At 55.5% G+C, this 15,093-nt stretch overlaps 1 protein-coding gene and 1 long non-coding RNA gene across 2 annotated transcripts; one reads left to right on the forward strand and one right to left on the reverse strand.

Moving 5' to 3' along the window:
* Positions 1-3,178: 3,178 nt before the first annotated feature.
* On the reverse strand, positions 3,179-7,079 carry IRX3 (iroquois homeobox 3). Its single transcript, XM_064671180.1, has 4 exons — positions 6,471-7,079; positions 4,863-5,970; positions 4,277-4,343; positions 3,179-3,563 (listed from the first exon to the last, which is right to left on the reverse strand). Exons 1-4 carry the CDS (start codon positions 6,690-6,692, stop codon positions 3,509-3,511), a joined length of 1,452 nt encoding a protein of 483 aa, XP_064527250.1. The 5' UTR covers positions 6,693-7,079; the 3' UTR covers positions 3,179-3,508.
* LOC135422153 (uncharacterized) lies at positions 3,314-11,169 on the forward strand. The gene is made up of 3 exons (XR_010434347.1): positions 3,314-3,390; positions 3,942-4,590; positions 10,901-11,169. It is a non-coding gene; the product is annotated as an uncharacterized LOC135422153 (long non-coding RNA).
* The last annotated feature ends 3,924 nt before the right edge of the window (positions 11,170-15,093 follow it).

Genomic DNA, 15,093 nt, shown 5'->3' on the forward strand with positions numbered 1-15,093 from the left:
CAACTTTTTTTTTCTTTTACTTTTTTTTTTGACAGTATAGCTACTGAGAACAGCTGCAGAGATGGTATTGAAGCTATTTGGTATATCACATACGTAAATACACATGATCAGAATCCAGACAGCACACATCTGTTCTTATGGGAATGAACCAGCTTTAACTATCTAAGAAAAATAACAGCAAGTGCATCAGCTAACATGGAAGATTCAGAAGGGTATTTTAATGAATGGTCTGATGCCTGATTGTGAAAATTGTGCTGGATCTTTTCATTACTCTTGTGATTTTGTCTGCTAACAGCCAGCTGCACTGGAGGCAGCTCACTGCTGTTTCCCAGCTCACAGGGCTTTCTCCTGTCTTATCCCGGGCCATGATGGGCACTTTGGCTGCGGTGAATGGGGAGCCTGACACGGCCCGCTACGCCCGGCCGGCCGCTCCCACCAGAACTGGGTCTGACAAGTTGGAAGTCTCTTTCTCCTGCCCCTCCTGCCTCCTCCTCCTCGCCGACGCTTCCTCCGGCCAGCCCCGTGCAGACAGGGAGCGAGCGGGAGATGATTACATCAATCAGTGTCAGGTCTGGGAGCTGTGATTTATGAATATGCATAATGAGCTCTCACCTTTGAGAAGGACTAGCTAGGGAGATAATTGATTAGACAGGAAAAGAGCAGCCAACAGAGTGGGAGAGGGAGGCCTCTCTGCGCCGTCTCGGGCAGGCCTGGCTGGGGCTCCAGCGAGGCTGTCAAGCTGAGAGAGGGATTTCTGAAAAAAAATACGCGTAGGATTTTTAATGTTTTGTTGAAACACGCATAAAAAAATGTTTCCTCACAAAATTAATGGGAATTTTCTCCACATTAGGGTAGGCAGCCAGGCAGGCACAAAGGCTGCTTTCCCCCCGCGGGGAAACCAACTTCTCACTTCCAGAAGCCAAAGGGACGGCTTTCCCATGGCAGCCACGCTGCTGCTGCAGGAGCATCCCCACGGTCAGAGTGAAGGGAGAGGGCTCTGCAGGGACAGGGAGCCGAGGGGCTCTGTGTAAAGGCAAAGGAGCCTTTAATGGAGGTAAAAAGCTGGGGATGCAATTGTTTTCCCATCATGGTCTCATTATTTTCTTCCATCCCCTTTAAGCATCTGTCTGGCCACTGTGTGAAAGTTTCTATGGAAAACCCACCAGGATGCCCAGAGGAAGGGGATGTGGAAATTTGCCTCTAGCTTTTTCTCCCCCCACCCCTCCCATTTTAGATGCCATTAATCTTTTTTTTTTTTCTTTTTTTCCTCAGCAAGAATTGGCTAAAGAAAAAGCAGAATACAAAGTGCAGTGAGACTGGGTAAAATTTACATGAGAAACGATCCGTTTTCTAACTCCCCACCCACAGAGATTCCCCCATTTCAGGAGTCTGTCGGAGGAAAAGAGTGGGAACAGTTCCTGGAGGAAAGACAGAGAGCTGCACGGGGCTGCGAAAAGGCAAATGCTGTTTCTAGAGTGAGCTGTGGCCAGAAAGGACATATGGGGAAAGGCAGGGGACACGGGAGGGGGGATGAAAGCAGAGATCAGAACACTGCTGCAAACTCTGCGGGTCCCTTCCCTGGCCTCTTTTGCTCCCAGCCATTGCTACCAGAAGCCAGGGAGGCAGGCACCAGGCAAGGGGTCTCCCCATCATAATGCCAGCCAGGAAGAATATTAATTGTGAAACATTAAAACATTATATAAAATGTGTGTATACACATACACACATATATAGTGTAAACATATATATAAATCTTATCACTTACAGACGCCTAGGATTTAAAATGTAGTTTATCGGCCTAGTGCAACTCAATCCTATAAATAATACATTCCTATCACTATGACCTCAAAATGTCAATACCGCACAGCCCTGCGCATTTGCATATCTTGTACTGTCTAAACTTGAAGCATGTCAGCTATGTGCTTCTGTTTGTACTTTAACTTCATTTTAACTCCTGCTTCCTAGCTCCGAGCACCCTCCCCCCTCTGCAGGGTCTGTCACCAAAACGAGAAAAGCACCAGCTATTTAATCACCACCACTGTAATTATGCCGTTTCCAGGACTGTAAGGAGAGTACAGGTAGGGGGACACATCCCCCCTGGCAGAGGAGGAAGAGCCTGGGAACAAAAGCAGGAGGGAACCGGCCCGTGAGCTCTACCTGCCCGAGCTGCCCCCTCATCCGCGGCACCGGCTGTTGATGGTACATGGGGAAGGGAGAGGGCAACAGCCTTCGCCCTCCCACCAACACTCCCTTGGGATGGATTCCGAGCGGGAGAGGACCTCTCCCGGATCGGGCCGATTTCCAGCACTTCGCCGAGGAAACGAAGCTACAAGTTTTGGAAGCGACGGCTCGGCTCCGGGCGCAGCGGGACGCGGCAGCTCCCGGGGCTGTGCCGGCGGAGGAACAGCCGATCCCTCCCGGCCCGGGGGCGGCGGGGCGCGCAGCCCGCCCGTCCGGAGCGGAGCGGGGCTCCCTGACGGGGTGCACTCGCCGCCCCGCCTCGCTGCCCGGTGCCCCCATCCTGGCCGATATCTCTCACCCAAATGCCAGCCCCCGGGAGCGGGGGGATGCCCCGGCCCCGCCGCCTTGGGCAGCCCCAGACCCGCTCCCCGCTCAGCGGCACAGACTACCCGTGCGGAGCACCCCAAAAGTGACCCCTGGGATGCGCGAAAGCAGGAGGGAGGGCGGGGAGGATTGGGGGCAGAAATAACCCAGCTGCGCTGCCGACCCGCGGCCACACCACCGACCCCCGAAGCTTCCTTCCAATTAACCCCCCCGGCCCCAGCCCCGCTCCGCAGGGGCGGGGTGGGGAGAGTCAATAGCGGCACCCCTCATACTGCCCTCGGGGTCCAGAGATCATCTGCCCGCTGCTCCCCCCGGGGCTCCCCCCGGCGCCATCCCCCGCTTCCCTGGGACGGGGCGCTGTCCCCGCATCCGCACGCGGAGCCCCGCACCCCCCGCCACCGCCTGCAGGGGGCGCTGCGGCTCCAGCGATCGGCGTCGGGAAGGGCCCGGCCCGGCCCGGCCACCGCGACCCGCGCAACGCCCGGGGATGAACCGCTCCGGATGCCGCGGGAAAACAGTAACCGGCGCGGGGAAGGTGGGAGGAGGGGGGGGGGAGTGGGGGGGGGCGGGACTCGAGTAGGAAAACAACTCCAGAGGTGGGGGAAACGAGAAGTGTAGTCAAAGTGGCAACAGTTTATTTATTAGCCAAAAATATATACTTTCTTGTACAATTTGGTTCACACGTATGTACATTTTTTTTTTAAGGTATGTACAAAAAGAAAAACAAAACCCAAACAACAACAACAACAAGAAAAAAAAAAAAGGAAACACCTAATTCTCACTGGACTTCCGAAAAAACCTCACGACTCGACTCAGCTAACCCAGGTGATAGTACAGGAGCGGGTATTTTTTTTCCTTTTTAGTTTTAATATACGGACATGCTTACAAGTTGTAATTATACAGAGCTTTTTTTACAATCATTACAACAACAATAAAAAATTAACTATGATGATGAGAGCGCCGATAGAACCATAGCGGCGTCAAGTTGGTTCTGGGGCCTGGAAAAAATGACACAGAAAAAAAAAAATTTAATAGGATTTCTAATTATCTTGGGCTGGCACAATATTTTTAACTGCAGGTAGTTCTGGTTTTGTTGTTGTTGTTATTTTTTTAAATAGATCTATAAATATAAAAAGTTTTCAGAGTGACTTATGCTAAATGTATTTAGCCACGAAAACACCGCGGGCCCGATTCCCGTGGTTTCAATCAATCAAAGGAGTAATTGGTTTCTCATTGAAATTGAGTGACTGTTATGCCAAAGTCGGCAGGGCTCAGCCTCTTCAGCTTTCATACACTGGGGGGGGGGGGGGGATTTTTGTTCTGGTTTTATTATTTTATATTTTTTTACTTTAATTTACTATTTTCTGCTGCCGCAGTGTCTCTTCCCCCGACCAAGCGACAGCGGCGGGTGGCGATCCGCGCTGCGGGGGGCCCGGGGATGCGCTTCCCGGCCAGGGGCGACCCGCGCCCGGACACCGCAGCCGCGCGGCCCCGCTGCCCCCGAGCGCGGCTCGGCCTGCCCGCGAGAATCGCTCCCGAGGGCCAGAACGGAGAACAGCAAAGAAAATATATGATCAGAATAACCCACCACGCACGCAGAGGAAGAACAAGAAACCGTCCTGGAAAGGGAACTAAAGAAGCGGAGAAAATAAGCTAACCATTTACAACTGCCTCCATACATCCCGAGGAGACGGAGGGAGCCATCTCTTACCGCCTCTGCACTGGCTGGAAAGCTGTCTTTAGTAACTTTTTCTCTACTTCCAAGGCACTAGATCGATCTAAAAAGAGAAGGGGAAAAAAAGTGTTCCTTTATAGCCCCCGTTTTATTCCTCCCATCCCTGAATTAAGCCTCGAGATTCAAGATCTTTTCTCAGCGAGTTGCAAATACGACACAACGACTGCTCTGCTGCAGGGGTGACCGTCAGAGAAAACACACCGACCCCCGAGCGAGCCTGACCTGGCGGCCGGGTCCTTCCCGCAAAAGCGACGACAACAGCAACAAAAAATTATCTCCGTTGGAGGAAGGTAATTCTCGGGGATCGAGGCTACCCTGGCCAGGAGACCCCCGCCTCCGCCCCCAGGGCCCCCGTGGCCGCCCGCCCGCCGCCACCTGCGCCCCGACGGCTGCTCCGCGCCGGGCCGGGCCGGAGGCACCGTGAGAACCGCGCGGGGCCGGCGCCCCCCGCCGCGGCCCCACGCACACGGCCCCGCTGGGCCTCCCGCACCACTCCGCGCCGCCGAGCCCCCCGCGGTGGCGGCCGTCCCGTCCCGTCCCCGCCGCGTCCCTCAGCGGTCACCTGCTCCGACGGGCTCCGCGCTCTGCGCCTGGTCCGCGGGCCGCGGGAAGGCGGCGGCGGGGGGGGCGGCGGAGGCGGCCCCCAGCCCCAGCAGGTGGGGAGTGTTCAGTAAGGCCAGCGGGTGCGGGGGGTGGTGGTGGTGGTGGGCCGGGAAGGCGCGGTTGGTCCAGTTGGGGAACTTGCCCAGGGGGCAGGAGGAGACGAGTCTGTGGGGCGGCGGGGTGGGCAGCGGCAGCGGCTGGGGGGCGGCCGCCGGCGGAGAGCCGCCGCCAGGAGACTTGCGGGGGTTGTCCGGGCTGGTGGCCGTCTCGGCCAGCGACCAGATCTTTGGCTTCGGCAGGGCGCCGGCCAAAGCGCCGTCCGTCGGGGAGGAGGCGGCGGAGGAGGAGGCAGAGGAGGGGGGCGAGAGGTGGGGCGGCGGCGGCTGGAGAGGCGGCTTGAGGGGCTCCGGGCCGACGGCTGCGGCGGTGGCGGGCAGCTCGCACTTGTGATGGTGGTGATGATGGTGATGGTGGTGCAGGTGGTGGTGGCGGAGGTGGTGCGACTCCCCCTCAGCGGCCTTGCCGTAGCGCTCCTCGGAGCCGGGCAGGTCCTCGAAGCCCTCGGATCCCTCCGAGTCCGTCTTGGAGTCAGAGTGCAGGAGGTCGGCGTCCTGCAGATCGTCCTCGAGCTCGTCCTTGTTGCTCTCGATGTTCTCGGTGTCGATGTTCTCCAGGTCGATCTCCTCCTCGTCCTCCCTCTTGTCCTCTTCCCCCTCGTGGTCGCTGCCGTAGGAGTTGCCCTCCTCGTCCGTCCTGCTGCGGGGGGCCCAGGTCATTTTGTTCTCCTTCTTGAGCCGCCGCCGCGCGTTGGCGAACCAGGTGGAGACCTGAGTGAGGGTCATTTTGGTGATGATGGCCAGCATGATCTTCTCGCCCTTGGTGGGGTAGGGGTTTTTCCGATGCTCGTTGAGCCAGGCCTTGAGGGTGCTGGTGCTCTCGCGGGTGGCGTTCTTGGGCCGCGACGGGTCCCCGAACTGGTACTGCCCGTAGGGGTAGAAGGCGGGGTGGTGGGGGGGGAAGGCGGCGTGCTGCACCCCCGGGCTCTCCTTCAGCTCGTACTGGGCGCCCTGCAGCGAGAGGGAAGGGGCGGCCCGGCTGAGACAACGCGCCGGGCCCGGGGCCGCTCCGTCCCGCCGCCGTTACCGGGAGCAGCGCCCGCCGGCACCGGCGCGGCGGCCGGGCCGTGCTGCCTCCCCCACCACCGAGCGCCCCGGCCGCGATCCCGGGCACGCTCCAGCCCCGGTACCCCGGTGCTCCGGCCGAGCAGCCGGTGCCCGGGGGTGCCCCGGGGGCAGGACCGGCTCCCCTGGTGCGTGTGAGCGGCGGGGCCGGCGGCAGCCGGGGCCGGTCCCCGCGGCCGTCAAACCCCCGGGCGGAGCGGAGGGAAGCCGCGGGGCCGCCGTTCCAGCCCTGCCCCTCTCCGGCGGCTCTCCATGGGCAAGGCGGCGATAGCGCCCGTCTCTCCCCTGACAGCCCTCCCAGCGTCTCCCCTGGCGTTCCCGGGGCCGATCCCCAGCGCGAACCGAGCGCCCCGGGGGGCGAGCGGCGAGCCCCGGGGGCCTCTTACCAGCTGGGGGAAGATGGGCAGCTCTGCGGCGTAGGGCAGGAAGGCTCCGTAGCCCTGGGCGGCGGCGGCGGCGGCGTAGGGCGCGCCGTACATGGAGGAGAGCACGTTGGAGAGGGTCCCGGACGGGGCCAGCTCGGCGCCACCGCGGGAGCCGCCGCTCCCCGGGCGCTCCGCCGGGTAAAGCGGCCTGATGTACTGGTAGCCCAGCTGGGGGAAAGACATGGTGGGGGAGCGGGGTAGGGGAGGGGGGAGGAGGGGGGGGGGAAACGAGAGGAAGAAGGGAGAGAAAGGGGAGAAAGTAGCAGGGCCAGGAGCGGAGGAGGGAGCCGGGTCGTTCGCCCTCGCCAGCCGCCCGCACTTTCAGCGCCTCCCGCAAACTCCGGCGGACATGGGGGGGGGGAGCCGGGGGTGCGCGGAGGCCGCGGTCTCCCTCCTGTTCTCGGCCGCCGCGGTAAACGATCCGATCGCTTCTTTCTTCTCTCACTTTTCCTATTGATCTGAGTGGACCCAGGTCAGGTCCTAACAGATTGCCTGAGATTATTGGGACTCTGGGCTCTGATTGACATTTCTAGTCTCTCACAAGCCCCTCCTATTTCTTTTAAGTCTCTCTCTCCCTCTGCCTCCCTCTCTCTCTCATGCCCAGAGCTCGCTCTCTCCGGGTTTGTCACTAGCTGCTTTTTTTTTCTTTCTTTTTTTTTTTTTTCTAAATCTGTTTACTGACGTCGCGATCTTTTATTTGAGTTGCTTTCAAATCTCGTTTTAGAGATCGCCAATCAGTTGTGTGTTTTACAAAGGTTTAACCCTGCCTCATGGTATTCTAATTATATAGAGATAGATTTAGATATAATTTCTTTCTTAGACCCCACTCTCCTGGAGCATGGGAAGCTGGGGTGTCATTTGTGAGCGGCACACGAGAGGAACAGGGAAAAGTTGTGACATTTAAAAATAAAGGCTCACACCATCACCATCCCCCAGTCCCCCTTTTCAGGTTTTCAAATTTACAGCCTTTCCTTGCCCATATTTTCTTTCTTTATTAAGATATTCCCTCCTTCTTTTCCCCCGCTCCGGCCCTGGCGAGGGTTCCATCTCCTAATATAGATTTAAAAGTTCATTGGATTTTCTTTTAATTTGCATTTCCAGAACTACCTCGAAAAATTTCCTAATGTACAGGATCTTTAAGGAGTCCTCTACGTTTTGTCTGGGCTAACAGTGCGCAGATACAGTGGAAAAGCTAAGTTAATTTTCCTCCTAATAAGGGACTTCAAAGAGTTGTAGGTCACAATTTTACATCAAAGGCAGAAAAGAAGGCAAATTAAAATCTTAACAAAGGAGAGACGGGAGCAGCCCTCTGGGCCATTAGTAAATAAGTGGTGTGAAAAAAGGGACAATGACAGGCACTGGAATTAAACTCATTAACACCTTTTTGTCTTGGTGCGAAATCTCTAATTAGGAAATTTATGATCATTTTGCTTATTCCCTCTGTTCTGAATCACTACAAGGCTAAGAAGGAAGTACCTGGTACGTGCAACATTTGCAAAGGGAGCAGTGGCACGGGTTTGTAAGGAGCTATTGGGAAGGAGTCAAGATACGGTTTAATTACAGAATATGGTTTGGGCTTTTTTTATGATCCACACATTTTAAATTACGGTTTGTTTTCTTGTTGTTGTTGTTGTTAACCCCCCAACCCCCTTTCTTTCTCTGAAACCAGCGTATGAGTTGCAATTTAGTCTTCTAAGAGTAGTTAAATACAGTTCAACCACAGTTCGTCTTTGCCAAGCCCCGGTGTGCCCTGCTCCGCTGCTGCAGGCAGAGGAAGAGCCTGGGCTGGAACCTAAAAAGTTCGCTCAACTTGTGGGGAAAAGGGACCTGAACCTGCCACCGTTATCTACTTTTTTAAATTCTTGGTGTTTAAATGAAACAAAAAGTTTGAAAGGTCTTTTGAGGAGCTGAGGCTGAAGGAGAGCCGTTTAACCATATTCCCCTCTCTTCCTAAATACTCTCTGGATTTATTGCCTTTAAAATATGATTTAGGTACAATATAACCACTGCGCCCACAGTATGGATTTTTATAACTACATTTCTTTAAAAATGAAATTCATGTCAGATTATGCAGTTAAAGGAATCGACCTTGATAGCTTGCTATAATAAAACTGTATCAGCTTGTAATAAATGCGGATTATAGCAAAGCAAGCTCCAGAATTAAAATTCCCTGAATCAATATATGAAAATCTGTAGGAAACATCTCTAATCGTATTAAGTTCATCTTTATAGCATTTCCTATCTGCTAATCTAGTGCAAAAACAACTCTGTGTTGGAGGAATTTATTTTCTTCTATTCAATGTTGGTGCTTTTGATAGTATAATGCAAGGGAGATAACAATATTAAATTCAGTTATAAGTTTATTTCTTTTTAATTCAAAAGGAAAACAGGCAGCCAACGCCACGTCCTGATGTGCTTTAAACTTTTCTGTAGGCAGCACTCGCTGGTGCGATGCGATGTCGAGGGGGTCGGCGGAGAGTTTGGGTGCAGATCGCAACTTTTAAAAATATCTACCTTGCAGAGAAAAGGGTCTAATAAGAAAAATGGGATAAATAGGTCGCCGTTTGATGCAGTCGTGCTCACCACGCTGGTGTTACAGTAGGGCTGTGACCCCCACACACGGGCACGGGGGCACACGCGCGTCCCACAAAACCGGACCCGTCCTTCTGCGGCTGGACGTCTGGCACGGAGTGTCAAAGCTGGCGGGATTATTTTCTGAGTTTTAATCAACAGCACAATCAATATGAGTTCGTCCCCGCGGGAGCCGCCGGCAGTGGCGGGCGGTGTTGGGATGGGGGCGGCCGGGGGCTCCCCAGAGCCGGGGGGGCTACCGCAGCAGCCGAGAGGGAGACACGGGAGGATAGAAATTTATGGGTGCGAATGGATCCAGGTCAGGGTGAGGGTGAGGGATGGTTTATTAATGGGCAAGAAACGGAGAGGAAGCGTAGCCGTACCGGGAGGACAGGAGGAGAAATCAGTAGGGATGCCGTTCTTGGCTGAGGGGGAGGGAAAAGAAAGCGGAGAAGGCAGCAAACGGTGGGGAAGAGCGGCACGAAAGGAGGCGTCTTCCCGGGGGTGCGGGAACGATGCCCACGGCGAGAAGCGCCGCACGTCTCCAGCAGCGGGAGGGCCGCTGCGGGACGGGGAGAGCGCGGGACTGGGGGCGACTGGTGCCGGGCGAGCAGAGCAGCTTGGCAGGGCAGGGCGAGCGGGAGGCGGCGACGGGAGCCGAGCAGGGAGCGGAGCGAAGCCCGTTCCCCGCTGACGAGGAAATAGCAGGGGAAGAGCGAAGCTGAGCGGGAGACACTTTGCCTGGAGTCGAAAGGAGATGAGAAGGGGAGGCTGGAGCCGGCCCGTCCTGCGGGGCGACGAGGGAGCGGCGCGGGGCCCGACGGCCGCCGCCCCCGGGGAGCCGCGGCGGCGGAGCGCTCCTCGGCCGGCCGGACACGTGTCTCCTGGCCGGGACCTGTCAGAGCAGGGAGAGCGGCTCCTGATTTATCACCCGAAACACATACACACCCCCGCCCGCCCTCCCCCTGGCCTCGAATCCCGCCTCTCCCGGCGGCTCTCTGCGTCCCCGAGCTAAAATCAAACCTCCCTCCGGCGGCCGCGGGGCTTCCCCGAGTCCGCTGCCGTCTCCGGGGCTGGGGGACCGGACACCCTCCGTGGGCAGCGTCGTGCCCGCCCCGATGCCTCAGGGACCCTCGTCTCTATTCCTATCTCTCATGCCCCTCCGCGCCCCTCTCCATCAGATCACGAACGACCTCGGGGACCGAGGTGGCCCCGGCCCCGGGTATTTCTCCGCCGCAGTGCCCGTCTGAGGAGCCGGAGGCTGCGTGCTGGAAGTTGCGGGAGAGGTCTAGGCAGGGTTGAGGGTTCAGGCAGACTCCTGCGGGGAGCCGGGATGCGGGTAGGGTGGGAGCTGCGGCGTGCCGCAGCACACGCGGGGACGGGGCGCAGCCACCGGGGGAAGGGGGGGTAAATAAACAAGTGGGATTAGGAGAAGGGCTGCAGTAAAACAAGAGTTAAAAAATAGAGGGAAAGATCAAAGCACTGGGTAAAAGACTCTTCAAATTACACGTTTGAAGCTTTTCCATAATTCCAAGGCGACAGATAGATAACAAGCTGCACATTCCTTATCACATATGGAATCAATCTGAAAGGAGTCTCTTGATCAGAATCTGTTAATTGCAGTGACATATGATTTGGAAAGAAAACACAATTAATGACCCTTCATGTTAAGACTTTGGGACGAGGCCACTGACAATCCGCACTCTGCAGCCAACATCAACTTTATTATTATCGGTAGTAGTAGTACTACTAGTAGTAAACTATTAAAGGGATACATTCTTCGAGCCTCGGTGAGTGTTTTGTCTCCGTTCCCATTGCAGGTTTCTTCAGAAGGGGGAGGAGAAGAGAAGGGGACAAGAGTGCGTGTGCGCCTTTCCTTCAAGGTTTGGGGAGCTAAAATGATTTAGTACCTTGTCTGTAAATCTAATGACCTAAGGTGAGAAAAAATACTTCATCTTTTATTATTACCATTTGTGGTGAGCGTTACCAGGAAACAGCAGAACCCTTTTGAAATGGTAAATATATGTATCCATTTAAAACCCATTATTGCTGAGATTTTCCCAAAGAGAAATAAAGCAAATCTGCCCAATCCCATTTTCTAGCGCCCTCTGTCCACGGCTCCTTCCCGGCCGCTGGGACCGCCGAGCCTCGGCGGAGCCTTCCTGGCGTGCTCTGGGTGCTCAGGGTACGGGGGGGCCCTGCAGCAGCAGTGTGTGCTCCGCGGCTGTTAATGTGCCACGCGTTCTGTAATGTTAGGAAAGGAGGTAGCAACATTTTTAAAAGCCTTACTCTGTCATTAAAAGGTATTGGCTTTGTTTTAGAAGGGAGAGGGAGAGGTTCATTTGAAGGTTAGAAAGCATACACTTTAATAGGATCGAAGTGAAATTAGTTAATAAGAAAATGCTGGCCAGAAGCTCTCCGGGCTTTTAAGTGCTCTTCAGGCCATTTAGGGAAATTGAATAAGAACAGACTCCGTTACCTGCAGCCCAACTATTATCTTCAGTTCTGCACAGAGGCGAGAAGGGAAAAATAGTGCCTGAGAGACCTGAAGTCCCCTACACCTCCTGCCAGCCTGTTTCCTCGAGAAATAATGCCCCCTTTCTGCTCGCGGGCGTGTTCCCCTGCTTCCGCTTGTAAGTAGCCCAGGCTACAGTGTGTACCACAAGGGGGTAAGCAAAGGTAAGGGGCCATCAGCAGATACTGAAGGCTGCGAGGGCAGCTCTGTGCAAAGCCTGGTTACCGCCGGGACAAAGCTGGCCTCTTGGTGTTTTTTCTTCCCTTTCATTTCTCGGAGATTTTTTTGTTGGGTTTTTCTTCCCCCCCCCTCCCCCCCCATTTTGGTGCTTTGTTGAATTGCGTTCGGACCGTTGCCAGTAGGTCAGTATATTGTGTTACCCAACTTCCGATCTGCTCTCTTTCTCCCTGCCTTTAAACTTTATAGTTTTTAGAGGTGTTAATAAAACCTTTCCTTTGGTAAATCGTTCATTGGAAACCCCACCGAAACCTGGAATGACTTCAGAAAAAAAAGCAGCTCTCAGGAACGAGGGGCTGGGAGAAGGCTTTTGTCCAAAAACTGCATAATTGCCGTGAATCTTAGGAAACATTAATCTTTATAGGAATTTGTGATTCATATCTGTGGTTTGACCATTTAGGTGATTTACAATCTGTTAGTGCAATTCACTAATTTTATGCCAATATATTTTATGCGCCCGGTTAGATTTTCCATCGCCCATCGGAATGAGTGGCTGGTGTGCCTCGCCGGTGTCAGCGTGGCTCCGTGACTCCGGCGAGGCCGGTCCCGGCGCTGCGCGGGAGCGGAGGAGTAGGCGCAAAGTGCGCATAGCTGTGGGAAACTTCCCTTCCACATTTTCCTCGTCCGCAGCCCTGGTGCTTCTCGGTCGGGCCGGGACCATCCCCACCCTCCTGCGCTGCTGCGAGGATGTCCGCGGCTCCGGCGAGAGGGCTGCAGCCTTTGTGAACCGGAGCCGAGGGTATCCTGAGTTTCTCGAGCTTTACCAGCGAGTTTAAACCCAGATTATTCCTCCCTGCTGCTCCATTCCCTGGCACGCCCTCGGGGGAGCCTCTGGCAGCGGGGAGCCGCTCCCCGTCCGGCACCGTGGGGGGCTCACGCCTCCCCTCGCCCTGACCGCCCCCCGGGACCGGCGCCGCCGTGGGACGGTGCCTCTCCAGTTTCCCCGGCGGTACCTCCTTCCCTCGTCCCCGGGATGGGGCCGGTGCATCCGGCGGGGGGGTTTCAGAGGCAGCTGGAGGTGCCGTGGGTGGAAAACGCAGCTCAAACGACACCTCTGGAGGCTCTCCGTGTGGCAGCAAAGAGGGGCATTCCCCGCGTGGGGTGTTCCAGCACTCTCCGGCCGCCGCATGGGAGAGCCGGGGATGGGGATGGCTCCGTGTAATTTGTAACTGGGTTTATTAGCTGGAGGGGAAAACACAAGCAAATAAAAGGAGCAGCAGCTGCGCTGAAGATAACACTACGCGGAGTCTAATCTTGTGACACAATCATTAATTACTATTGTATTAATTACTATTTTTCCAAAACACTCCCTGCCCGGAAGAGCTTACAGCCCACATCTGCTGTGTAATGATACTCTGGGTACAGAAACGATTCCCCCATTAGGTCCCAGGTAGTGTTTACAAATGGTAACACCTACAGTATCAAAGCCCATCATCTTGCAGCCTGAGATTTTCTGTCCCATCGGCCTGGCTAGGACGATTTTGATGCCGATAAAATACATTTAAATATCAAAGTCTTTATTCACGTACATATTCCGTCCAAACTTTCAGATCGCGGTGCCGTAACTGCTTTATTCGCTCTTCATCCCACGGATGCTGCCTTATATCAGTAACAAACAAGCATTGATTTTATGGTAAAGTCACTTTGGGATGGGAATGAGTAACTCCAGGCAGTGCTATCACTGTATTACATGGAAATGGCCCAGGTAACAAGATGAACATTGATTCAGCATTATGTTTGATCAATAATGAAATAAGTAACTTCAGGGCCAAATTAAAATGCAAGCTGGCTTAACGCTGCCAGCTTCTGGGCTAAGTGACAAGGCTAATTCAGCAGGGAAATGGCAATATTTGCATTAGAGGCTGCATCTGTTGTTTGGTGGAAGAGGCTGGATCTGCAATAACGCCGGATGGAAGTGCAGGGAGCGGGTTTGGGAAGAGCCCCGTTGTGCCCGGGCCGGGGGGCGCTGCCCAGGCGGGGCAGCGCTGCTTGCCCCGAGTTCCCCTCGGCTCCCGGCCACGACGCTGCAGAAAAACCACTTCACGGCGGGTAACAGCAACCCAGCGCGCTGCGGTTCGCAGATAACTGGATGGTGTTAGCACTTAGCGAAGGAAATACAGTGTCGTAACCTCCTCGGCGGGCGGGAGCTGGGCCCTGCTCGGCCCGAGGCCCCAGGCCCGGGGAGGCTCCGTGCAGTGTCCTGGACGTGAGTGGGCAAGGGGAAGGGACCGAGGAGATGAGTGGGAGCATGACCAGAGCTCCCTGCATCGGCGGCCTGTGGTCCGGTTTATCTGCTGTTCTTTCCGTGGCCGATTTTCACATCTCAGCCATGTTACCGGGACGGTGACATGGTTTTGATTCCCAGTAGCGATTGTCGCCTTCAGCTGGGACCGGGACACGAGTCGAGCCACCGAGGACTAAACCTCGATTAGGGGTGGAAAGTCTGTCAGGTGTAACCCTGTGCCCCAAACCCGAGCCGTCGGAGAGCAAAGCCCGCAGCAATTTCCTTGTGGGAGCTGGGCATCTCCGTCGTTCCGTACCGAGGAGATGTTACCACCGGGACACCAATGAGCACCGGAGGAGGGTGGAGGGGAGCCGGAGGGGATGAGAGGCAGCTGGAGGTGCCGGTGTGTGCGGGTGAGGAGATTGTGGACAGAAACAGAAAGACAGGACAGGCAGGCGGCGCGCGACGTAAACTGGGGACACCTAGTAGTGGGGCATTTTTCTAAGTTGCTATTTTTTAAACTAATTTTTGAACCTTTCCTCCAGTGTAGGGAAAAAATAAAAAGAAGGCTCTCCCCAAAAGAAAATAGGGAAACCTTTCAGTGCAACCCTACTAAGCTGAGTGTGCCAGGGCCGTGTGGGCTTCTGCCCCACTGCTGGAAATGTATCCAAGGAAGAGCGAGCTGCCCCTGCGACCGGGGAGAGGACCAAGCTCGGCAGGAGCAGGGGAGAACCCGACGGGGGTCCCGGCCGTGGGTAGCTTGATACAAGCCCAGCCCTGGCTCTGCCGCTAACTCAGTGTTGCCACGAAAACTGAGCCCTAAATCAGGCCCAGAGTGGCGAGGGTCGGCTGGAAATGAGTGATGCTGTACGTGAGGGATAGTCCAGGGGTCTGCAGCAGCGCTGGAGAGAACGGCTCTCCACCTACAAAGGGGCCCAGACGGCGGGAGCTCAGCTCCCCGGGCCAGGTAAGGGGATGGGGAAGGCGGGAGTGCGTGGCGTGGTACCGCACACCTCCCGCCCCTTCCAGGTGGCAGG

The sequence above is a fragment of the Pseudopipra pipra genome, chromosome 14 (assembly GCF_036250125.1).
Source record: "Pseudopipra pipra isolate bDixPip1 chromosome 14, bDixPip1.hap1, whole genome shotgun sequence".
Taxonomy (NCBI): domain Eukaryota; kingdom Metazoa; phylum Chordata; class Aves; order Passeriformes; family Pipridae; genus Pseudopipra; species Pseudopipra pipra.